The sequence below is a fragment of the Blennius ocellaris genome (assembly GCF_963422515.1).
Source record: "Blennius ocellaris genome assembly, chromosome: 3".
NCBI lineage: Eukaryota > Metazoa > Chordata > Actinopteri > Blenniiformes > Blenniidae > Blennius > Blennius ocellaris.
Window position 1 is genome coordinate 8118178 of NC_137652.1, and position 26387 is coordinate 8144564.

Genomic DNA, 26387 nt, shown 5'->3' on the forward strand with positions numbered 1-26387 from the left:
GTTGTTCCTCCAGCACCGAGAGGGAAGAGGAGCCGCTCCCTGGCGCCCCAGCAAGGCATGGCCGCCCCTTCCTGTGTGAGGCGCTGATGGCTACCAGATGGCGGGAGAAGAGGGGAGGAGGGGTCCTGTACTCTCTCTTTTTCTCCCTTCATCCTGAGTTCATATTCTTATTCTTCTTTTTGCATCTTTGTTATGATTTATGCAAAAAAAAAAAAACAATTGTTTTTTTTTATTATTGTCTATTTAACCCCAGTAGATAATTACTGTCCTAATAAAGGATACAGTAAAGTGATTGTGAAACTGCTTTTGCTGGCATCCACTAAATTTCATATATCTCAAATTGATGCATAATCTGAGGCATGAAAGATGTCACCATGACTCACAGGTGATCGGTGACTCACTGAAGAAGAAGTGTACTTTAAAAGCCTTTCACTGATGCAGACCCTCTTTGAGTCTGCATTTTAGCATTAAGTGTAACTTTCACTCTGGATGCACTCACCACTGATGTCGTTGTATGGAAGTTACAAAAGATCTGTTGCGTCATTGGAGTGCAGTGTCCGGGTTTTTATTTTGGTCTGATACAGAATCAAGCATACATTCTCATAATTCCCAACTTAAAAAACAAAATGCATTAAAACGAATAACACTTTCCTTTGTAGTGTTTTTATTGGCAGCACATTTGTTCCAGAAGGGACACGCTGAAGGAAAAAACGTAGATGTTCAAGTTCCTACTTCCAATTGAAAGGAATAGTTAATACAAAAGTATTTTGTTTCAAAAATGTATTTCATATATACAAATGTTTTTCATATTGAAATTACTGAATTTGTCTTTTAATGACATCACAACTATTCCACAGTCGAACGCCACAAACACAAATGCGCATGCTTTTAACAGTCGCATATTTATTTAATTTTTTTGCTGAATCAAAGTGATGCAGAGTGGAAAGGGGATTGTTTTCTTTCACAGCTTGGACCTTTTACCAAGGAACACACAGCAGTTGTAAACACAGTCTGGAACGTTGATCCTGTTACATCTTTAGCTGAATCTCTGCAGAGAGACTACACGAGCAAGAAAAATAAAACTTACTGGGGTATGACACTTGTAAGTTGCCTCCTTCATAACGATCACACTTTGTCCGAGAGTAGTGCCCATTAACGTTTTCTGTCCGACCAGCAGTTTGCAACAAAGTGAGCGTATTGGTCCATAGAAGACCACCAAGACCTAAACAGGAGAAAGAAGTGTGTTGTTTTTAAAAACATCTTGAATTTCCTGTTGATTGGTCAGTCAGTTGGTTGTCTTAAGAATTAAAATGAGTTTAATGTCATGGTAGCCAGTGTGTTGATCCACCAACTGGTTTTAAATGTGACTTCTTTTAATATAAAAGTCCTTTCCGATTGCTAACAACTTAAAATCAGCCCTGAAACTTGGCATTCGCAGTTCTAATTTATTTAGTGTTTTCTGTTGGTCCTTACTGGAGGGTTCACAAACAACGTTTGCATAACGAGATCTGTTTATGTCGCGTTTGTGATTAAGAAGTTACGAAAAGAAGCTTCATACTGTGACAGAGGCGCTCGGCAAAAACTTTTGACATGTACCCTGATTTGAAACTTTTTGTTTGTATATTTAGTTCCCAAAATTTCTCCATGACTGCAATGGCAAAACTTCTACTCCTATACCAAAGACTGAAACGTTGACATGAAAAGTTTATTGGGAATATACCAGGTCATGTGTCATATTTGTATTTGTGTCGGGCCTTATTGTAATCCCTAATTTGAGTCATTGGATGAAAATGAGTGCGTGAAAAAGGCCAATCAGTTTGAGTGATGAGGTCTAAGGGTCACTTTTGAAGATAGAACTGTGTGACTCTATCTGTTCACATTTTATGGTTCACCTGTCATTAGACACACACACACGCACACACAGCTGGCACTTGAGGTATTTGGTGCTGTGTGATCTTACCCCAGCCGCTGTGTCTGCAGCCCCTTAATATAGCCCGCTGCTGTCATATTTTTTTTCCCCTCCTCTCTTCCCATGCTCTCGTGCTTTGAGCACCAATATATGTGCATGTTTGTCCCCGTGTGTAAAAGGGCCGAGCGAGACATGGCGGTGTCATCCTCGAGACGAGATGTGAAATAGTGCTCCAGACCTGTGTAATTTCCCAGGTTACTGTGACTCAGACGGACCTTCAATAAAAATGAATCTGATCTCCAGCTAACGAACATTGCGTGCGTGTGCACGCGAGTGTGTGCGTGCTACAGTAAGCGTTCCTTTGAAAATAAATAAACAAGTGGAAAGCACTTTTACTGTCAACCGCCGGCCCTGTTTCGGCCACCATTCCTGATTGCATTAGAGTTACTATGGCGCTGCCCGATATCTTTGGCCTGGCCTCAAGCCAGAGGACGTGGCTAAAACTCTCACCCATGTACACACACACACACAGACACACACGTGGTGCACGCACACTAACCGAGAGACGGATAGATGCAGCAGAGACCCCCTCTCTCAGTGAGGATTCATTTCTGGACTGATTGGAAGCTGAGAGGCCAGAGGACCCGCTCCCCCATGTGTTCTTTGCTGGCATTTCTCAGGATTTTGTATAGCATGCTTCATTTTTCTTTCGATTTTTTTAAATGTTTCTTCGTGGCGTTCATCAGAAACCTACGGAATACCATGACTCTTTAATTATTTCAAGTTGGAGAACACAATAGTGTCCTAAATATACGGTTGGTAAGATTTTGTATTTTACTCTGTTAGAAGTTAATAAAATCAAAATTCCGTTGCCCTTTTAAAGTTAAACTGCTATAAATCAAGATTTCTAAAACTTGCGAAGGGATTTTCTGAATGGTCTCTTTTATGATGAGCAGATTGCCTTCCAGATGTTAAGTGTAGGTGGCACAATTACAGCTCATATGAGATTTACCGAGCTGCTCTGTCTGAAGATTTGAGGTACCTCAGCATCTACATTGCTGATTGTGACTAATTATCGCAGGTTGTCTTAGCTGTTCTTTGGTGCAGTTGGAGTGTGTAACTTGTTGAAATGAAATATTTCAACAAGTCCCCAGAGTTTCTGAGAAGTTTAAAATCAAACATTGTGCTTGTTTGCTTTTCCAAAAGATGTATGTGCCAAAGTATATACATCTACTGCAAGCTTCTTCTTTTTTTTTTTTTTTTATTCGAGCTTGATAAGACACAGTTGGCTGGACTGCAATGTTTGTGCTCATGCCAATAAAGCCTGAAAGGAGAATTGTTTGGGCCTCTCTCGTCAGCGGTCAAGGAACAGCGTGATCATGTGAACCAAGTCTGCCATGCCAAAGGAATGTGTTGAATGCTAACGACGACGCTTTGACAAGTGCATGTGACTGCACTGGAGCTGAGGCTGGCGAGGTTTGGAGACGCAAAAGACAGACGGGATGAAAACAGAAGCGGAGACGGAGCAAACAAGGGGAGAAAAGTATGCACTGGATAAAAGTGTCAAGGTTGTGCCGTAAGGAGATCATGCATAACTTTAACCTTTGGTTTATCTGGAGAATTGATATAATAAACAAAACAAGGAGCTACTGTGGGAATGAGATAAACTTGTATCCCCAAGTCAGATGAGCTCGTCTTTATCTTGGGTAAAGCTTTGGTTCTCATGGCTGAGGGTCGCCTGCCATCTGCACTCACAAACCGTCCTCAGAGTATGCAGATTGAATGGGCCACTGTATGAACAAGGGTAATTAACCATATTCAGTCTGGGAATCGGTTTTAGGAACGAGTCCCACTGCTTAAACGAAAGCATGGTCGTAGCTGTGACACTAATGTATAAGGCACGGGGGATTGCAGTTTTCAACATCAAGCAATTAAAAACACTTGGATGCTTATGGCGATAAGCAAACAGGCTGATGATGAAAATGACAAAATGAGCTCCATTGTTTATATTGACTTGCCTGACGATTCTTGGTTTGACTTGTGGACAGTGTAAGAAGAAAACAGTTTTCAGAATCCTGATTGCGAAACAGAAAGCTCTCTTTTACTGTCATTCATGTGGTTACAAAAGTGATACACACACTCACACTGGACCATAATGGATGTATAACCTCTATTTCCCTGTGTCCTAAGTTTAATGTAGTTTCCTACTCAGTGGGGGTAATAGATATTGATTGGTGACCTGGATTTCGCCCTTGCCACCACAAGCCAATGTGAGTGCATTTTACAAGGCTGGAGGAGCAATACTATGAATTATAAGAAAGCTTTAAGGATACTTGAGGACCGCTGGGCTAATATGTGCTGCAGGGATCTCCATCAGTCTGTATTCGTTGTTCTGATTGATTGCATTTTATGCAGAGGCATTGTCAGATATACTATGTGTACATGTTACCTGGATATTGAGCAGAGTTGTTGGTTTATAGAGAATCAACGCATGTAGTGTGTTCTGATATGTTGGCACTTTAGAGATTTGAAAATGACGTTCCTATTTTGGCTTTTTTGTTACTTGGATCCGTTATTCTCAGAATCCTCAACGAGAATTCACAACATCACCACAGGAAGGGTCCCTTTCTCTGGTTGTTTCCTCGGAGTATTGTCGATTTATATAATCAGGTTGAGCTTGATTCCATATCATTTAAATAAATCACCCTGCAATTGTCGCATGTGGACTTGTTGGAATGGGTTGAAGACAACAGCTTCTGTTACTGTTTGTGATTCTTTTTTTTTGCTATTGACTGAGGAAAATATGAATAATTCAGTTAGGTATTAGCTTTTGTGATAATTTTGTCATTATTGTAATATGAACAGTTTAGAATCGCTCTCCAATTTGTTTTGAGAGGTCATCTCTAACTAAATATTCATGGAGAGTATATGTTTTTCCTGCAAAAAAAAAAAAAAAAAACCTTTTTGGCAGAACTTTGCAAACGGATAAAATAGTGACTGTACCAGTCAGAATGGTTTTACTTTAAAGGTGATAGATCTCGGTGGCTCATCAATAATTTGTGATGTTAACATATCTCTGAACACGTCTCCATGCCTGCATGCACACACCCACAGAAACTAACCTTCGGCGAGAAAAGGATAGTTTAGTTTTTCTTTTTTCTTTTGACAACAGTGACATGTGATTGGGGGCATTTGCGTAGTCATTGAGTCGGGGAAAGAAATATCTAGCATTGTCACCTTCACCGTCCATGTGCAAGAGAGATTCCACACATTCTTTGCTGAATGCAAGTCAGCGTTCGGGGAAACCCGCAAACACACATGCAGCGCACGGCGTCTGAGGTATGCGTTCACGCGGCACACATTCGCTTTCAGCTAACAGCGAAGCAGTATCATCTGAGTGTGACACAGAGCGAGTGGAGGTGTGGAGCAGTTTCAGGGGACTGGCTGAAGGAGGAGGTGTGTCTTTAAGTTGGCTCCGAAACAAGCCTGGGCATGCTCAGGAGCTCAGCCCATAAAACAGGACACCGAACATGGCGAGTGTGGCAACTCGGCGTGCTGTCGTTCTAAACTGTGATGTAGCCGAGTGAAATATCATTTTACCACCGGTGTGTAAAAGCACTGCGCACACGCTCATTTCCAAAAGCGATGAGATTTCTGTTATGGGAATATTTCCATATTTGCACGGACACAAAGACTGAGCGATTTCACGAGGCTTGTTTCACCCTCGTTTCTGCAGAGTAACCAGGCACTGCTCTTCTGAATGCAACCCCCAAACACCATGCAGAGGCACATATCAGAGTCCATTTCCTTGTATCAGTGTGCGGCATCTCCAGCCATTTCCTAGTGGACACACTCCAGCAAGAGAGCAGCTAATTAGATCACGTCTAAGGAAACCTCTCACTGGCCGCTAAATGTGATTTGGAATAATTTTCATTGGATTGATTGGATTAGACTGCTGCTGCTCACTGCATGGATAAGGATTGGGTTAGGTGCGCACATGCAGTGAAGTAACACACTATTAACAAGATGCCTGTTTTTTTTCCTATATCTAATTGTAATTGAACAGAAAGCTTTGATACATGCATATGCTTTTCTGTGGCCTTCTTGTGGTGCACTGCACGAGAGAGGCCAAATAATCCAAACACTCAATCACACTAATACTCACAACACCCACACGCTGACCCACAGAGGCTTTTTGGGCCTGACTGTGGAGAAGTTATCCATTTCATAAGGCAGTGGTCCTCCTGAAGAAAGCAGTGGGGACCACCATGAGTCTACCGCTCAACCCACAGCCTGTTGTAGTGTGAAACTGCTTCATTGAAGACTCCAGAGCCTCTGAAGCAAATGTAAAAATATCCCAGAATGTCTATTCGGTGAATCTCCTCTCACTAACTTGTAGTGTGCACAGCAGTGACTAAAAAGCCCCGATGTAAAGTGGAATGCTGCACTATCCTGGCATGTGGGCACAAGGTGTTGAGTGCCGGCTGGCGTTTTATTTTTGGTTCTACTTACCTGTGTGGAGCGGGCCGGCCTATTGTAGGTGTTCTGTGGTGGGTCGGTGGTGTGCGGCGGTGGTGTTGCGGTGGGCAGTTGTTGCCAGGGGAGGTGATGTGTTATTTTCAGTCCATTGTGTCTACTTCCTGTGGGTCAGGGGTTATTGGAGCAGGGTGTTGCAGACTTCATGGAGTAAGAGGAGGGGAGGGAAGTCAGCAGTGAAGGCAGGAAAGTGGCCAGACTCACTCGACAACAGTGGCTGGTCAGCAGCTTGCTCACCAGTCTTCTTCTTTAAAGTTTGTATCCAAGTTAAGCCTGGACCCTTCAGAATCAGGTAAAGAGGCACTAAATGCATCTTATTAAATTGATGGCATGTCATTCATGACTTTTATTTTCATAACTGTGATGCTTGTCTCATTGAGACAAATATGAACGAGTTGGCTAAATCTGACATCAGTATATGGCGCTATTTGTGTCGCGCAATGCCAAATAAATACCAAATTTTACATGTTAAGAACCTGAAATGGGTCAAAGTTTGAAGAGTTTTGAATGAATTATTCCCCAAACGATGCCACATTCGTGTTCATGTGTCATTTTACTATAAATTGTTTCTTTTTTTTAACCCATATGAATGAACCTGCACATTTTTTTAACCTACATTGCATCTCTGCTAAATGCACGTGTTCACAGGCATAACATGCCGTGCTAAAACGGATCCCATTTTGGTCGGAAATCTGTGAAGGAAATAGCCGATGGGATCAGGCTGACTGCCAGCTGGTGCAGTGACAGCTCGTGTGTCGGGTGACACTATGTGTATGTCCAATGGTGTACTTCAGGCATTGTCTCCTGCTTTTTCAGAGTGAAGTGTTTCGGGTTATTACGTTAAAAAATGTACTGCGAAACTCCAGATGTCTGCTTTCTTCACTTATCGTTTTTGGACGTGAGCTTTTCATTCACTTCCATAGAATAAACCAAACCTCTTCGTCTAGCTTGATGGTTTGTTGATGTTGACTGTGTGTTTTCTGGTACCTTGTTGGACATATTGTTGCAGGTAAATGCAAATATAGTAGGAGTTCTAAAGTTAGCACTGACAAGCCCCTCCAAACACAACCACAGTGACAAAAGGAGAGAAAACAGGAAATCTTTTTGCTCAGTGTGTGTGTTGGGAACAGATGACCAGGAAGATAAAAAGCGCTAACAAAGTGGAAACTTCCACTAAGGGATGTTATTTTGCTTTGTGTGTGTTTTTCTCTCTTTTCTTTCCCTGTTTCACAAAGCCCTGTGCTTCCTGGAAAAAAAACAAAACAAAACAAAAAAAAACTCAGTAAGATTTAGTTGGTTGAGTTTTGATGAAACAGCCAGCACTGTAAGACTTTCCAACATTTATAGGTAACTGCTTCTGTGCTCCCTCAGTCATACATGATGCGAGACTGTGTTAATGTTTAAACCTGCCCTATTGGAGTTAATGCTTTACCTTGTGCGTACCGTTTCCAGTTCTGAGCCAGCCTGGGAGCTGTTCAGTGAGACCGAGGAGGCTTCTGGACTCCCGCTCAGTTGTTCAGCGCGTTCGTTCATCTGCTGCATCCTCTCTCCCGTCTTTGGACAATTTAATGAATGATATGGAACGGTGATTTGACCGAGTGTTTCTGTCCCCGCCCTGCAAGAGAGATTTAGTGCAACAGCGACTGCTTTCTTACAGTTGTCTTTCCAAGCTGATGGAGTAACAGCAGGACTGTGGTCCTGGTCTGTCAGGACTCGGGGGACACGGTGGGTTGGGAGAACCTCCTTCACAAAGCTTCAGAGAATATAATAGCTTGCCGCTGAAAACTTTGGTAAGCCTTGCCTTGTTTTCTATTGTAGACTTATTATTTATTTTTTTATTTTTTGTGAGTTTTTTGAATTCTGTGTATTTCAGTGTTTTAGACCTGTAAGGGGATTGTGGTTTTACTACCTCAGGCAAAAGCATCAGACCAAGTAGGACTTTATCTTGTTTTGGGGTAAATCGTGAAAGCCCGTAAAACGAAGAACACCTGGTAGTCCTTCGGACAGTCTTTCATGTGAGTGTCGGTCTTTGTGGGCGCCGCTTTCATCGATAGCAGTGTGGCTGCCCGGGTGTGTGTGTTCCTTGGGCAGTCACTGTAGATTGTCGGGTGCTGGGGTCAGATGGCGCCTGGCCGGGTGAGAATTTCACAGCTGCACATGAAAGCAAGAGCGACCTTGGGATGGCAGATTGAAACATGGAATGACAGATTGTTCGGCCGATGATGGAGGCAAACCTGGCCTGTTTTGATGGTACATTAGAGAGCTCCTTGTGGATCAATATACTGTGGATGTTCATGCGATAAGACGGGCTGTGAGTGATGTGTCATGCACTCACAGGAGGAGCTCTTTGGATAAACACAGCTGCTAAAGTTGTGTATTTGGAAAGGTTCACCCTCTGGCTTTGAAGCAGTTCGTAACGTCAGTGAGTAGATTTGGGCACACACACAAACACACGCACACACACACACACACACTCTCGCTCTGTCTTTACAGTACCCAGCAGATGTCAGAACCAGTTTATTTCTGGCAAAGAAGGAATGCACAAATGTTACTTCGATAGCATGCCCAGCAGCATTAAACAACTGTGTGAGAGGGTCGTACAGAGCCGACGTTGTTTGGCCTCATAGCCTGTGTGACTGAGAAGTATTCTGCACACACCACCATTCACTTGCTGTCTGGTGGGGTCATAATGAACTGTCAAAAAAGTTTTAAAGCTATGTTTGAGGAATTCCTCACATACAAACAATCAGGGTCCACAGTTAGTGTGGATGACTGGATAATAACAAGTGTAACACACAGTCTGTTCCTGCAAGTCCTTTTGTGTTTTCTTTAAAAGCACACAAGGCCATCCATGACTGGCTGCAATAATTTAGTTTAAAAAAAAAAAAAAAAATCTATTTATTGAATCTTTTATTACAGCAGAAGCTGTCACAATGTTTGTGACATTATGCTGTGTGACATTGGGCTGTGTATGATTATATATGACATAATGGGCATTACACATTGAATTTTATAGATTGACGCTGCTTCATTTTACATTGGGTTGGGTTTGACTATTTTATTTCAGGTTATTTTGGATTATGTGTTGGGTTGTAAATGGTAAATGAACATTACTCATACAGCACATTTTACCGCTTGTGCAATGTGATTAAGAACACACTGTGAACCTATGATCCTGGGGTTTAGGTCCATTTGTCGTCCATTAATAGCAGATATGTACTTTCTGAGGAATTCCTGATCTGAGCTTTGGTTGTTCTGGAAGAATTGAGACTTGAGATTCTCACTGTTGTGTTTGTGACCTGTGTGGGAAGCCGGGGCACTTGCATACAAAGGAACGATGCAACGTTTCAGTTTAACAAAGATTTGTTCTTGTTTTCTCTCGGAGAGGAGAGAAATGAAGAGGTTGGCTCCGAGATGGGAGCAGCGCTGTGGACACCGATTGTAATTGACAACTGGCAACCGGTTGGGAGTTGCGATGGTTGTGGTGGGTGTTTCTGAGATGGACGAGGAAGGGTTCAGTAGGACACACACCGGCAAACACAAGCTCATGTTGTGGTTACTTGAGTTTGTTTGCCTGGGTGGTCCTATCTTTAGCTTGGTTCTTACTCGGTTTTTGTCCGTTAATTTCCTCTGATGTTTCTGTTCTCAGCAAGTATTGTTAATGGAAAGAAAAGGATTTATATCAATTTTTTTTTATACTGTTTTTTTTTTTCTTTTTCTTTGTACACAGTACTTAAGTTTCTGTTCAAAACTAAATGTCAAACAACATACTGTGGATGTGCATTCACAACTGTGGTGATTTGCTACATTTCAAAAAAGAAAAAGAAAAGTTTCTCACAGAGAATTATCAGTATTCTTATTTTTTAAGTTTTGGCCACATTGGACCCTGGTGTGATCACATGCTTGGTCCAGTAAAACGGACTTTGTTGGCAATCCAGTGAACAGAGCTTGTTTGAAACGCAGGGTCTGGTTCATTCACAAACTAACCTTTAAGAGCATTTCATTTGAAATTCAACCGAACTCTGAGGGCAGCTCGAACAAAAAACTGTAAGAGGGCCAAACGTAACATGTGACAGACTTTTTAGAAATGCCATACTCTCATAGTTTCTTATAATTGACAAGCATAACAGGAATTTCTGCAGCTGTTTTTTTGCATATCATTAACCGAGCTGGTAAAAATCCCACTGAAATGATCCACTGTGTTACATTTAGTGCAGCACACAGTGTTGCTGTGGATGTTATGTCACTGAATACACATCATAGCAGCTGTCAGACGTGGGATTTGTTTACATTTTTGTGCTCCGTGTTAAAAATGCCAGTTTCAACGTTGGTCATGACCAGGGCACCGCGGACAAGGGTGTACACTAATTTGAAGTGTGTGTTTAGGTGCATGATAATGGTTTATCACTTTAAAAAGGTGAAAAATGCATTAACTTTTTTTTTTTGTCACAGTAATGGCTCAATAAAAACGTAGCATTTTTACTTCACTTTGCTTAAAGGGAGCAAAGCATCATTGAAGAGAAAAAAAAAATATGTTGTTGCAAAAGATAGTGAAAGCAGGGCTGGATGTCACATCTGCTTGTCTCTCAGAAGTGGTCTGACTGCACTGGCTGGGCTTTAAAGAGTACTTTGAATTACTTGTGTGTACTTCATGCATGGCTTGGTTTCTTTAGGGCAACCCACTGACGTCACTTCGCGCAAGAAGCTATTACAGCATAACACAGTAAACAGCCCGGCTTTACCTCAAACCCGCAGTCTAAAAGTGTGTAAAAGGTGAAATTCATTACACGGGCTGTTCGCATACGACACTGAAAGGCACAGTGAAGTTGCAAATCAGTGATTACCAGCAGCAGCTCAGAACTGTGAATTAGAGAGTGTTGTATCAAACGCGATACTGTCATTAACTTCTGCCACTCTCCTCGCTCTCACTGCGGCCAAGCGGGCTCCCGCCATATTGGCAGCCTGGAAGCTTTCACAGCACATTCACAAAACACAAATACAAAACAGTCAATATTACCTGAAAGAGAGGCCAGTCCCTCCTCTCTCCAACCATTTGGGCATCAAACGAGCCTTGCCAAATGTTGTATTTCAGAGTTCAGCCAGACTGAAATGTGCTGGAAGCAAGAGAGGACCTCCAGCGAATGTGCTTTGCCCCGTTTCACATAGAAAGTGGAAGGGAAGCCAGTTTCTCCTCAGACTGCACCATGAGAGCTTTTCTTACATTTTAACACACTTTGTCGCTCTTTGCTAGCTCTCGACTTAAAGGGACCTCCACTCGGTGACGTGGTATGTCTGCAGCACGAGGAGAAGGGTTTTGGGGTCAGTGCTGTGCCAAGAGAGAGGTTTTTGTGAAGGACGCGAGCAGAGGAAGCTGTCCACGCTGTGACCTCTTTTTATCGAGAGTGCAGATGGGAAACATAATCATAAAGTCTCTACAGGATGCTGGGAAAGGCTCAGATCCAGGGAAGAGGATGGGGCCTTTGAATTCCACTGAAAAGTGAAATGACATTTCTGTACGATTATGGGCCTTGCATAGATGTCCGATTACCAATTGAAACAAGTCTTTAAAAATGTCACCACTCTAATCCGCAGACAGGTGCTGGTTGTGTCACGCACTACTGCCTTCTTCACGTAATGTGTTGCCCATTCAAGTGTGGTGTTGGTTTGAATGTACTGTGGCCAGAATCTGATTTTTAAAAACAGAGAATATAAATATAAAGGGTTAGGGCTAAATATAAAATAGAATAAATGTCTCTGCTCATGAAATAGTCCTTTCATTAATAAATTGCTGTGAAATACTATTTTCTAAACTTTGTCAAGCCATCTACCCCCCCCCCCATGTTCCACCCCTTCCTAATTTAACAGTGGCAGTTTAGAGGGTCTGGCACAACCTGATTACATAAAACAGGAAGTAAAGAGGGAGGGGTCACATACTACAGCACCCCCCCACACACGCACACACACACACACACACACACACACACACACACACACACACACACACACACACACACACACACACACACACACACTTACACTCTGCAGCACATGATAAAGTCAGAAGGTGCAAAACAACAACAAAAACACCACACTCGCTGTGAAAAGCAGATATGATCCAAGAGACAAAATACAAACGGCTATTATGGATGTTCAGTTTGTGAGGTAGGCACACTGTTCTTCACTCATGCTTTAGAATTGTCTGTTGTGGTCAGTTTAACAATATTAGGGGGTTTTTTTGTACTGTTTTTTAAAGACGCCACCCTTTAATCAGGTACGTTGTGTATTCACAGTGTTGTTGATGATTATTACTATTGAGGCCATGTTTGCCGTGCAAGATGGTGGAAGTCTCTCATTCAAGATCATTTGCCGCTTTTGAAGTTATGCATCAAGTTGTGAAATCAATTTACGTAAAAAAAATGCTGATTTTATTTGATTCTGCATATCTTTTAATGACCCTATGTATACAATAATTAAGTAATTTATGAATGAGTCTCAAAAGACTATTAGTCTTTGACTGTAGATCCAGTCTGAAGTGCATAATGGCAAGAAGTCTCTGCAATGCAAAGTGAAACCTGTACAAAGAAATACTCTGCTTCAGCTATTTTGCACATCAAGACTTCTACATTCCTTATATTTTTTTTAATACATATTTATTGTATGTATTTTATTGATACTGCATTTTACTCCTTGCTTGTTTGGACGCTGATACAAAGTGAGGGAGAAACATGTTTTCAGTTCCTCTAAGTTCTGGACATCCGGAAAATTGACAATGATATCGATTCTATTCTCAATTGTAGAGTCAATGATATTCCTATTATCGCCCAACTATTTTACAAGAAAAGATATTATAGATTAGTGATGCTTTTGAGACTGTTATTTTAGAATCCCCCTCCGAGAAGTAGAAAAAGTGAACACCTCATACAAATTCATAATTAAGCCCAAACTTGGTGTACTGTAATTGTATACTGTTGAATTTTAAATAAAAAATTACCAGCAGGCTGTCATCAAACATTTCAATAAGCATTGTCATAGTCTAAGTCCGATTACAAAGTAAATGATAGCACCAAATTTACAGGCAGCATTGGAAGCTTGCGCCAGATTCATTTAATTAAACTTGACTGGAGCTGCGATATAAACAGAAACTTCAGTCAGTGACTGGTGGGAAATGAACCTGGACTGACCACTAACCACCGCGGACAGATGTTGAACCTCAGACATTTCCATTGGAAGTTCCTTCCCTCTCCAGCAGGCGGAGCGGCTGATGACGTTGGCTGAGAAGCCGCCACTTAGGCAAAAGGCCACGCACTCTTACTTGTACGTTGACCGCCCTCCCTTGCGCTCAAAGATGTAAAAATAGCTGTTTAGCAAGAATCCCAGTCATTTCTGAGCAACAAAGACTGATTTATACAAGTTGCAACACTAACCATAGAGGGGCTTTTGTCGCTCCCCTCCTTCTCCTTCTACAGACCTCATCACCGTGGCCGTGAGTGCCAAAATCTCTGACGCTCTTGACACCCCTCTATTAGAACAGCCTTTGTTCAGCACAGTCGTAGGGACGTGGTAGGGGAGGCGAAAGGGAACCATGGCGGTCTCCAAAAGTGCGCATTTGTTTACTGGGCTTGAGTCAGACGCAGGGGTCATGGAACTCTTTTGCATCATCATTTCTTCATCAGTAAATGCACCAATTTCATAGTCAGATATTTACCCCAAATAGTTGAAAATGTCACAATCAATGGCTAAAATTCTTTTACCACCATTCTTTTATCTTTCCACGCATGGCCCAAAGAATTAAAAGCTTCAGCATTTGACAGCACAAAGGGAGAGACAAATAGGAGTATTTCTGTTTGGAATAGCGGTTTGACCTTTCACTGACTCATCCTTTAATCCTTGTGACATTTTGTAGGTCTTCTCTGTATGTTGACATCAAGGGAATTTGTGGTGCAGGCACCCAATCAGAAGTTGTTTTTATATTGTGAATAAGACTCATATAAAAAGTCTAAATAATACGCTATGTTTGCCAATATAGCGTGTGTAGTGTATTTCATATGAACACAAAGATAACAGCACCCTATCCATACACCTCCCCCCAACCTGTTTGTGTCGTCTTCTTTCTTTTTTTTTTTTTTTTTTAAATGAGACTGCTCCAAAGACTTCTCAGATCAACAGATCTAACAAACTGGTTTCAGCTGTATTTTTAATTTCCTGCTGGGCAAAGATGTGAACCAATACAAGAGGGCTGCTTGACGCCGACCATGTATCTTCTGTGTCGCCAGTATATGAAGACGGCTGTGGAATAAACAGTAGCACGTACTGTTTTCAGCCACTATCTGTTATAATCATGACCTTCTCTCCCTCAACTTCACCCCCGTGCCCCGTCACTCTTTTGCTCTTTCCCTTGGACTGTTTTAGTTTTTTATTTTTTTATTCACAGAACCAAACAGACAAGCTTGTCCCAGTCAGGATGAGTCAGTGCAGCTGGGGTGCAGGTCATTTACCCACAGCCCACTCAGATGGGACAGATGGCTCAGCCACTCGCATGCTGCTATGTGTTAACTGTGCATCCAGAGCTAAACTAATGCTAACACTTAGTGCTTGATGTGGAAAGAGTTCAGCTGATCAAAAAGAACTGTGGGAAATGTGAGTAATGTAGGGGTGGAATTGTGAAAAGCATACATCAAGTCGGTCGGATTTACGAACAAGAGTTTGAAGGGGAACTTGTCATTATTTGCCTTGTTTTTAAAACAAGATCACGCACACACAAATATTTTTTGTTTTCTGATGACACCCTGCTTATCACAATTTCCCACACTGTACTGAACTTATTGCTGAGACTCAATGGTATATTAACTTGATCATTAGTTCTATAGCAGTGTAGACATCGAATGACACATAAGTGAAGTTTAAGTGAAGTGAAATTCACAGAAGGGAATCATGTACGGTCTTTAAGGCATCACAGCAGTTACAGCTTTAATACAATACTTAAATATATGTTATCAGTGGAACCAAATTAATGACAATAAATGGTGTCTGGGAAGATTTCAGCCATTGATAGCTCGTTTGTTTTCTGTAATTGACTGTGCGTGTGGTTAGTCAATGATTTTGACAGCATCATACAATTGCTGCTTCTCCACACGGAGGAAGTTCCAGCTTTGGTTTGTAACATTAGAGCTTCATAGCTAATTGGACTTTTTTTTGTTTTTATTTATCTGCTGTATTTCGGTCAGAACTTTGCATTCCGTGCTCAAATGGATGCGATACAGGTGCTTTTCATACATGTTGTATAAATTACCCACTGGCAGTGAATCAGTCTTGACCGCTAGTGTGGGGGGTGAATCTCAATTGTGACTGGAGATAAGTATAAAAATGGGTTGCCGGTGCGAGTCGTGGTAACTTTCTGTCGACGGGCAAAAGGGAGAAGGCAGCTGGGGAGAAACTTCCTATAAAAATAGTGGAATCGTTTGTTCACTCAACCATGCTCACCTTGTTTTCCCGAAGCTTTCATGGCCTGAAAAACATGTCGGAGACTAAAAGTGACTTCTGGCTAAAGGGCCTGCTGCTTTCTCTTCCTCAAGAAGAAAAGTGAGCTGGTTTACACCCTGTGCTTTTTTTTCTTTCCTTTCATCGTGAGCATTTGCAGCTGACGGTGTGTGAAATAGTGTTTGTGAAGTCGTGCTAATTTCGCATGAAGTAATCTTACAAACTAATCCAAGACAACGACTGATTGGGATCAATACCATCACATGCTGCGCTTTTCTTTTGAATGTGTTGTGCCAAGTCACACTTAATAACTAGTAGTAAACAAGCAACGGCTGTTACTTTTCATGTGGATACGGTATATAGATGTTACGTTTGCTTGTGCCTCATGTTTCAGTTCTTACAAAAACATGACGGGCTATTGCCTTACCATTGGAGTTATGGAGGATGATTACAAGTATGCCGTTTAACAGCCTGAGACGATGGTGCCTTTGCAATTAGTGCACTTAAAAACCTTTTAGGCTGCATTAATCTTTCTAAACCGTGAAGCACAATCAGCTTTCTCAATGCAGTGAAATTGTAGTTGGTGGAACTTGAGTGGCGTCGGTAGGGTGGCTCACTGGCAACTAGATTCACTCGTTTAGGCTTCTAAATGAGATCAAACCCTTGTAGTGGGAGACTGATTTGGCCACACTGCCTCTTTTAAGCTGCTGCAGGCTAAAACATAGACATCAGTTCAAGTCCTGTGAAGTCTGTAATCGGCGCACTGCGGGGTCATTTTTTATTACCACTATTATGGACTTTGGCGTTTCTGGGTGAGCGAGGTCCGAGCATTACTTTCCCCAGCCCTCATAAGAAAGTGCTGTAGCTTTTTGTGCTTTCCTAAACGTTACAAGAGAGTGGAGGGATGTAGTCATGTATTGATGCCAGTCTTCACAACATTCTGCATTCTTTCTTGGCTGATACAAGTAATAAATCGATGCTATGGCAACTGGAAAGAAATAACTGTCCACTAAATGTTATTTGCTGGAATTTTTCTTGGCTCGCTGCTGACTGTCGCTTCATGCTTGAGGTCAGTAGTAGGGGTTTTCCCCCCCCCTTGGTTTTGTTTTGGAAAGACATAGCCGCTTAGGTGCTGTTGTGGTGTTTACAGTTGATAAACTGAGTGCAAACTGCTTGGCAACTCAACATTTCAATTTGGTATTGCGTGTTTTTTTCTGAATTAAATGAATCACCAGCCGTCTAACCGAACAATTAAACTGTAGTTAGATTTTTCCGTACTTTTTCAGTCTTTCTAGCTCATCAATGGGCTTTGTACGGTGTTTAACAGATCTCCAAGATTTATTTAAGACAGAGGAAGACTTTATGAACTTACTTTACTCCACAACAATTAGTTCCAATATTTCAGTAGGCTGCATCGTAATTGTGTCATTGTTGTGATCGTCCCATGTTTATTTTGGTGGGGGCACATCTGTTCACAGTAAAGTAAATGGCAACTCTTGGCACCAGTCTGGATCGCTTGACTGATTAATCTGTATATTTTTGTTGTGCATTGAACATTGTGGAGGCCTTGATTTCTATGAAAGTCTCTCCCGCCAATTTTGCCTTTCACATTATCCTGTGATGTTGCGTTAGGAGGCATCTGATGACAGTGTGACTCTACTCATTTGGCATCTTCACAATCCCACCCTCCCCTTCCTCTTTCATCATCTTAGCGAGCCCCTCAATGTCCTCTCTGTCTGCCACCTCCTCTTCATAGGCTGTAAGATCTGGGAGGGCAAACGGAGGGTGACTTCCTGTGTTTCATCCTATCAGAGGACATGCTTTTGAAGCAAGGGGGGGTGATAGATAAAGAGGGGCTGGTAGGCACAGCTGCCATGCTGGGGGAGCCCTCCCCATCCCAGTCCGGTATCGTCCCATGCTGTCCCATTCCCAGCCCCGGGGCAGCAAACACTGGACTCCAATAAGCTGAAGCGGCTCTGTGATTGAAAAGGTCAGAATCTGTTGGTGAATGAAGGAAGACTTGAATAGATATGCGCGTGTCCTGTAGTCACAGAGCGCTGAAGTCCGTCTGAGACCACTTTGGAGTCAATTGAATGCAACACGACTACTATGGAATGTACAAAACAAAAAGCAGGACTGGTCCCTTCATCATATAAATTATGAGCACTGACATGAGGTATGTATGGCAAAACAACTACTCAGTGTGTGGCTCACAAATCTCCCACAGTGGATTTGTGTTATGTTGTGTTCAAAGTGGTGTGTGGTGGTTTGAACGCTCTTGTGATGTTTTGTGTTGAGCTTTTATATGATAACAACTGATGTCAAACTTTGTTTGAGTCTTTTCATTGTCATTGATGCTTGGTCTTTCTTGATAATGTAAGCAAGGGACCGAGTTCATTCAATCTAGAAACAATTGAAACTGCAGTGTCTGTCTCCAGACACTGGCAGGATGTAAAGGATGGCTCTGATTATATCATAGAGCATGTTGCCACCATGATTAAGAGTGCAGAACACATCTCTGGTGGTTAAAGTATTCCAAAAACCCAATTTGTAAGTGATGCAAATCATGATGCCTCCTCGCAGTCACGGATTGCTGAGTTTGTTTAACTGACAGAAAAGTTAAACGACAAATGTAACAAAGTTAGTCTGTGGTTACTCTGATTTATCTCACTCAAAAGTTGCGTGGTGCCTCATCCCCCCCCCCCCCCCCCCCCCAAATTCTTTTTTCAGCCTAAACTCACCAATATACCATGAGAAAAGACACACTCCAGGCTGAGGTTTATATCTCCAATACATTTAAATGGACTGGTATTAAAATGAAGAGAAATCTGATTACTGACCACTGCTACATTTTAACTGGGTTACATGCAAGTTGGTTCTCCGGTTTCCTGCCTCGGTCTGATTCCCACCACTTTCCTCTGGTGTCACCCTCGTCGGTGAAACGCACCACTTCCGTTGCCTCTGTGGACTTGTTGCTTGCGGCCCATGTTTTCCTCCGTGTATCCTTGTATACGTGCGTGCAGTTTGTTCACATGTAGTGCTGAATAGGAGGTAGAAAAGCACAAGTATGCATAATTGTGCATAAGAGAAACTGTGTGAAAGTCCACAGATGGAGGGAAGACGCTCCAGCTATCACACAGCTTGCCATCTACGAGACACCACAGTCTGTAGGCACGTTACAGGCGGTGGCAGAATATCTAAAACAACTAGATTTGAATGATTTATGAGATGAACCTTTTTTTTTTTTTCAGAATGTGAATCTTTTATATCTTTAAAATGTTTTAGGGGACTGTTTCTTAATGTGTCCTTAGTGTTAGCAGTTTTGGTCATCTTTTTTTTATTGTTATAATAATTACAGATTTATGTCATTTGTAAAATGATTGCACAAACTTAGAAATGACAAATGCAGTAACCTTAAGCTCACCGTGCTTTTGGAAGGGGGAAGTATTTTTAAGTAGTATTCTGTGAGACTTGAATTACGGATAATTAACATATTCACTTCAAATATAACTGAATATAAAATGTGTCTTATTGAACTTATGGTTACTCTTTTGATTTAGTGGGCTATTGTGATGCCTTATGCCCGGTGTGGACGACCCAGGTTTGAGTCCTGATTATGACAGGAGACAATATCCATCAAAAAAAACAAAGTCTACAGATCAAGTTGATCTAGCATTTTCATTTCTAGCCAAATCTGTGATACTTGCTCGGGGATTTTCTCCTGATAGTCTGGCTTTCTCTCACTTTGTAAATACATGCTTGTTTGTTAATTAGTGGCTTTTAATTGACTGTAATTGGGATTTTTGAGTACAGATGACTGTCTGTCACTCTGTTTAAGCCCTGTCATGGATTGGGGATGCATATTTGATGAAATTAATAGATAGTTGGTTTGTCTTCCCACCATAGGTTTTTCCATGAGCAGTAATGTTTTATTTTGCGGTAACAGAAATGTGTATGGAAGTTCTTACATATTCAGTTTTAATTCAGCAAAATGTTCAGATAAGCGTCACAATTATTAACACTTCAATGAGTCATAATGCACATTTGCAATACGAGTTGCTGCGCCCAAGTCTCAATTGAATTTCCATGAAGGCATGACTTTCCTCCAGGTGATTGATTGAGCAGCAGATAGCTTTTTCTCACATTGTCACGATGCCAGAATTGCATCGCGAGTCTGAAGTCCGAAAAACAATGCCCATATAGACAGACAGAGTGCTTGTAATTGTTGCTGCTGTCCAGACCCCAACTATTTTCTCCTCACACTTAGATTGCTCATCAAACCAAAATGAGTCTCAAGCCAGGTCACTGGTGAATACGCTGGACTATTCACAGGAGTATCCATAGAGTTTAATCCATGCAGTTTGGATTGAAAATTCTATTGTTTCGGTAACTAAGAGATGTTAACATCAAAACTGTGAAGCCGGTTTTTTTTTTTGGTTTTTTTTTGAGCGGCCCCGCGCTGTCTCTTGTCTTCAACGTTCATGACTCGCCCAGTTGTCCACACTCTCACCCTGGGCGGGCCCGGCCTCGCTGTAACCCAAGCTCTTGGTCCTTCTGTTCCCCGCAGGGTAACTTGACCCGAGATCGCTTTGTCACATGCAGGAGTGAGAGAGGTTCCCTCTCCACACCCACAGGCTTTGTCCAGCCACCACATCACATTCACGCCAGAGCTGTTCCGTTTCATTTGAGCTTTTACTGGTAAATCAAACCTTCGAGATGGCCTTCCTCAAAATATGGAATTTTCCTCCAGTTAAGGTTTAAGTGTTAAGTGTGTTTCCAATTAAGTAAGGCAGACCTTTGTCAATGTGTTGAACCGTGCACTATTTTGCAGGTGGACTGTGTCCGTGCAAGATGTGAATCTTCTTCTGATTCTTTCCGTGTGTGTGTTGCGTTTTTGTCTCTGTGATTGCAATAAGGAGTGTGCTGAGCTGTGCTCGTAGCCTAAGATCCAGGAGCTTAGCAGGTTTACTTTTTCTTCATCCTGTTTGTGAAGGAAAAGGTTTGGTGGTCTTCATGCTGTCTCAGGGTGAGGCTTTGGCCCACAAACAAAGGGACACCCTGTGGATGAAAAAACAGCTGAAAGACGGGGGGAAAAGAAAAAAAAAAAGCCCAAACCCAGAGCATTGTTAATGTGGTCAGAATCTCACCCCCCAAAACAACAACAATACATCTTTAGTATGCATTCCTCACGCACAGTCACACGCTGCACTTTCTGATCTGTCTGATGTCGGTGATGGTTGCCTCTCTCATTTCAAACAACACTCGGTTATAATCTGGTTTTCTATCGCCGATCGTGTTGTGGTGATCCCAGTTTCACAAAAAAACTCTTGGTTAATGAAGGTTGTTTCTGGTGTAAGCAGCCAGAAGGAAGTGAAACACTCTTCAGTTAAATCCCCTAAATCTTATGACACACTTCTCTCTTCCCTCCCAGACAGCTCATGCTTCTGTTTTGTGGAGATCTTATTTTGAGCACTAACAACATAAATGTTCGGCCCAACTGCCATGACTCAGCGAAATCTGGAGTTCACGGCCCCTTTTGTGTCTACAATCAAGTGATTCCTGCTGGCTGTGTTTCCTTAAAGAAACTATAAGCAGGAGTCATTGCAGTGCCAAAAACAGCCCCGATCCCGGCTTTGTGTCGCACACCTGAAGACGAGTCGTTTCCCCCGTGACCTTTGTCCTTTAAACAGGAAGCAGTGATACGACAGTTGTGTTTGATATGTAAACGAGGTCTGGAGCAGTGTGTTTGAATGTTGACGGTGAATAATAATGATCTAATTAAAGTGACACCGGCGGGGTTTTGATCACGCTGGTGTCAACATGACCTCAATAATCATCTATTGCCAATATATTTAATTATGCTGGATAACAAGAGGTACAAGTGCTCTGTTATTGCTATTATAGTTCATTTGACTATGAGGATTGCATTCATAAACTCTTACGTGCTCAGACTAAAGTCAGATTTTATTGGCTCTCACTTTCCCCCCACCCCCCTCTCATATCTGTTGTGTCTGTGTTTTGAACTACTTTGTCTACAATTTAGTGCCTTTTTCTTGCAGACAATAAATTGTATTTGAAAGAAAAAGAGCTAATTGCCTGTTTCTCTTTATAGAATTGGTCAGTCACTCCGGTCTGGGTGCTAGACCAAACTATGTGGCTTTTGTTCTGGTTATCCCAGACACATATTTCTGGTTGCGGGCCTCTTCCCTCTGGCTGTCGCCATTCTTCAGCGAGGCCGGTGCAGCTGGCGGAGAGTGCACACAGAGACACAAGCTATGCTAGGGCACATTGGCTAAACTGAGAAAAATAAAGCATTTTGGCCAGCCCGTGGTCATCTGGGAATGGAACCGTCATTGTAAGAACACACACAAAAAACCTTTGGCCTCGTTTCTGTGCTCGCCCTGCAGGCATGGAAGAAGCGGTGGTTTGTTCTGCGCAGTGGCCGTCTGACAGGCGACCCAGACGTGTTGGAGTACTACAAGAATGACCATACAAAGAAGCCCATCCGTGTGATTGATCTCAACTTGTGCGAGCAGGTAAGGTTTCTCATCACAAGCATCCTGCATATTGAAGTCTCAAGTTTTGTGCGTTTGCAACAATACTTCAGTGTCCAGTTTTTGAATGAGCACACTTTGTGTCCCACATGTCACATCCATTCATGCGCTCGCAGTGTTGTAACGACATTTCAGACCGATTCAGAGTCACTCGTGTCGGCACAATGAATAGAAATCTTCGTTTTTCAAACTTGACACAAGTTTGATTGTACGTATTGTTTTGAGAAAATATTTCAGTGTTTCATCGGTTGTCGAGCCTTTGTATTTGCGTTGTTGTAACACACAATAAAAGAACACAAATACTACAAAGAAAGATATAAATATTGACAGATTTTTCTGGCACTTCAGCCCCAAAATTTTGAAAGCTTTCACCAACACCTAATATTATCAGAAAATCGGATGTTACTCAGCATGATTGAACAAATGAGGGAAATTGGGGCTAATTATTTAATAACCTCTTAACAAATTGCCATTACACTCTATTTTCAATGCATGAAATTGCTAATTCTATGCTTGACTGACTGTTAACACATTGTGATGCTTTGCCCTGTGCAATGTGTTATCAAGCAGTTGTTTTTTTTGTTCTTGTCAGGTGGATGCTGGGCTGACATTCAGCAAAAAAGACTTGGAGCACAGCTTCATATTTGACATCAAGACCATTGACCGTGTCTTCTACCTGGTGGCTGACACTGAAGACGAGATGAACAAGTGGGTGCGCCACATCTGCGACATTTGCGGTTTCAATCCCACGGATGAAGGTAAGAGTACACAGCGGTGTTGGTTTGACACTGAACATTAAAATAATGTGACCTCACCCTGACCAATTGCACACAAAAACAAAGTGAATATAACAATGACAAGAGTTTTTACACCTGATGGAGCTGTGTCATCAAATGTGAAATATCAGGATGTCTCCTCTGAATGTCCTAAAGACCAAAAAGCAGTTTTTTTTGGTTTTTTTGGACGACATATGAGTGCACTCCAGTAAGGGTCGAAAGTTCAAAAGCGAGGATCACCTGTGAAAAGTTTTCATTCTTGTCTTTGTATCCAGTGATGCGGTTGCATTTCTGTACAGTACAATTGCAACCAGCATTTTAACTTTACTTTTAACCATAACCCCCCCCCAAAAAAGCTGAATGTGCCACAATTCCTCTATTCCTCATAGTTCTCTGCCAAGGTCTAATGATCCATGTGTTGATCCATGTGTTGGATTGAAGTTCACATTACCCTTGTTCCCAGTACTGGATAATTGTAGCATTGTGTGCCTGTTGGCCTCACTGCCCTTCTCTCATTCTTCCCCTCCTATCTGGTTTTCATTCCCTCTCGTTTGCTCTTATTTCATACTCGTTCTCTGAGACTAATTAATACTTTTTGCTAGTTTGTAGTCATTCCTCAGTAGTCTTCGACCGTCTTTAACTTGTTACACGAGTATTTTTGCTGTGATGAGAACTTTGCACCAATGCTGTTTGGTGCACCACACCACCGAGAATCTTTCAGTGGAAGAAGGTACACGTCAAACCTGCCAACTGACTCACTGGTTATGCTTCTCCAAGGCCGTCGTCTCCACAGTATTGTGACTGCGCCTCCAGTCCTGTCGGTGTTGCAGGGTAACCCTGATAATGACATTCATGGCGGCACTTGAACAGAATTAATGGAACTTGCTTTTAAAACCCTGTTGTACAAACTAACAGGCTGTTCAAGGAGGGGCGAGGTATAAAGACGGATAGCCTTCTGAGCAGTTCTTATCACAAAAGAGTATCCTTGGCTCTCTGTATTGCGCTTACTCACATATCTCCCACTCCTCTGTCGTGTGTGGCTGGCCACGCTGGAGTGCTTCATAGCAGGACAGATATTAGATGGAGGAACATTAGGAGAGCCGGGGGAATGAATCTCCCTGAGACAGTGTAGGAGGTATAGATTAGTGCATGGAGGGGGGATTTTCCCTTGTATGATTCAGCACTTACAGCTTTGACAAACAAATGGCAGAATGAGAAGGAGGCTGCAGAGGAGAAGACGGGAGCAAATGATTCAATTTAGAGAGAGAGAGAGATGCTGACGTTTAAAAGAAGAGAGCTGAAGGACCTTGCATGAGCTAACACCAAATCAGTTATAGAAGAGAGTGGGAGGAAAGCTGTGAAGAAGGTGGGAAAGAAGTAGAGCAGTGTGGAACGAAAGACATATATTTTACCCAGCATCGGCCATGTTGGCTCTCAGCAGCTCACAACAAGCCGCTCAACAGAAGGAGCTGAAAAAGACTCGGATATTTTGTCATTTTCAATGTGACAAAGTGGAGACCTTGAATATGTTCTGTTTAGTAAGATATGTGAATGGCAAAATTCTGTAGTTTCACTGCTCATGGACAAAAACAGCTCTCAGTTCATTTGCAAATTTGGCGTTGAACATGAAATGAGAGAATCTGGAGTCTCATTTTGTGAATTCACAGCAGTGACTGCAGCAGACTTTAGTTTGAGACTGGCTGTTGGCGCCAGTGTTCCTTACCTCAAAATACTATGCAAAGAAAAAAAAAATTCACACCGGACCTTTGCTGGATGAAAAAAGTGAGTTTGTGGCTTGTTGGATCCCTCGAGGAGGTGGTTTCAACTGCAAAGCAACACCTTCGATTTGTGGTGGAGTTTGGCGTCTGAAATCTGCCCTCCAGGTGCCATATCATTAGAGCGAACCCTCGTTGATCAGCCGTATCTGTTCAGACGTTATTGAGACGTAAAGTTGATGTAATGTCGGTCAAAAGGCTGCCTCTGAACACAGAGCGTAATATTGGAGGTGTGTTGCTAGGGAACAGCCGGGTCCAAGTTTACTCTGCCAGAGTTGACTTTAACAAGTCGAGTCCTTTATTTTATCACACGCTCCATAGTATGCATGCGTACTATGCATAGTATAATGTGGTGAAATGCTTTAAGTACATGTTCCACACCGAAGCAACTGTTTTTCTAGGATAGAAGAATATAAATCTAGATATTATCGGTCACCAATAACACCTGGACTGTCTTAACAGGATGCGCTGGCCCCTGTGATGACTGGGGGTTCAGTAGCACAAATATGAAAAGAAATCACACATTTTAACAGTAATGCAACTTGATGTGTTTATTCGCAATAACAAACGTAAACATAATGACGACTATGGAATGAGAACAAAGAGAATGAGAGGAGTGAACAGAAAAAGCAGGAGCTGGAAACAGAAAAGCGCAATCAAATGTTGAAAGCAGGTTTGAATAAAAATTTAAGTCGGACTGAAATGATTGATTCCTTTAGCGGAATAAAAACATAAAGGGCTTCATCGTTTTCTTTGTAATCCAAATTTAAAGCCGTGATGAAAATGAAGTAAAGACTGTTATACACAGACGTTTTCAACCAAAGGCAGAGTAAACATTTCTGCTGTCCGTGAATGACATGATGATTCTCATGGAGGTAAAACTCTGCAGCAGACCACATTCTTATCTATTTCTTTACCGGACCTTTTTCTCTACACGTTATTCATCCAAGAACAACTCAGATTCTTGGTCATTCTGCGACAATGACATTGAGGATAACGTTATTTTTGCATACTGAAGTTGTCGTCGTGACATTGGGTATTCAAACCGACTGTTGTACCTCCATTTTATTTAACTAGTCAATTAAAAAAAAACTCTAATCTTTAATACCAGTGAAACTCAAAGGTCTCTGCCATATCCAATAATAAAATCGCACTTTGAAATAAACTATAGTGTACTATAGTGGTCTAGATTATGGATGTAAAGTAGAGCTAAAACACATTTTCAGGATTATTTAGGAATCTTTAGATCTTCCATTTTTCCTCAAAACAAATGACAGTACATGTACAACCTTTTGAGTTGAATTTACCCTGCTGGCATTTTTTGTTTTTGTGGCTACTTTAATCATCGTCATAATGTTTC

At 41.9% G+C, this 26387-nt stretch overlaps 1 protein-coding gene across 5 annotated transcripts in view; it reads left to right on the top strand.

Annotated features, from left to right (window-relative positions):
- Nucleotides 1-26387, top strand: part of gab1 (GRB2-associated binding protein 1) — a 48922-nt gene that overhangs the window by 9753 nt on the left and 12782 nt on the right. For 3 of the 5 annotated variants that reach the window (XM_080520494.1, XM_080520495.1, XM_080520496.1), the window contains exons 3-4: nucleotides 22330-22458; nucleotides 23069-23234. In XM_080520494.1, coding sequence (XP_080376620.1) covers nucleotides 22330-22458; nucleotides 23069-23234 — 295 coding nt within the window. Of the gene's footprint in view, nucleotides 1-12514; nucleotides 12608-17985; nucleotides 18099-22329; nucleotides 22459-23068; nucleotides 23235-26387 lie in introns of those variants that run through there. The other 2 variants (XM_080520497.1, XM_080520498.1) reach the window with 2 other exon arrangements.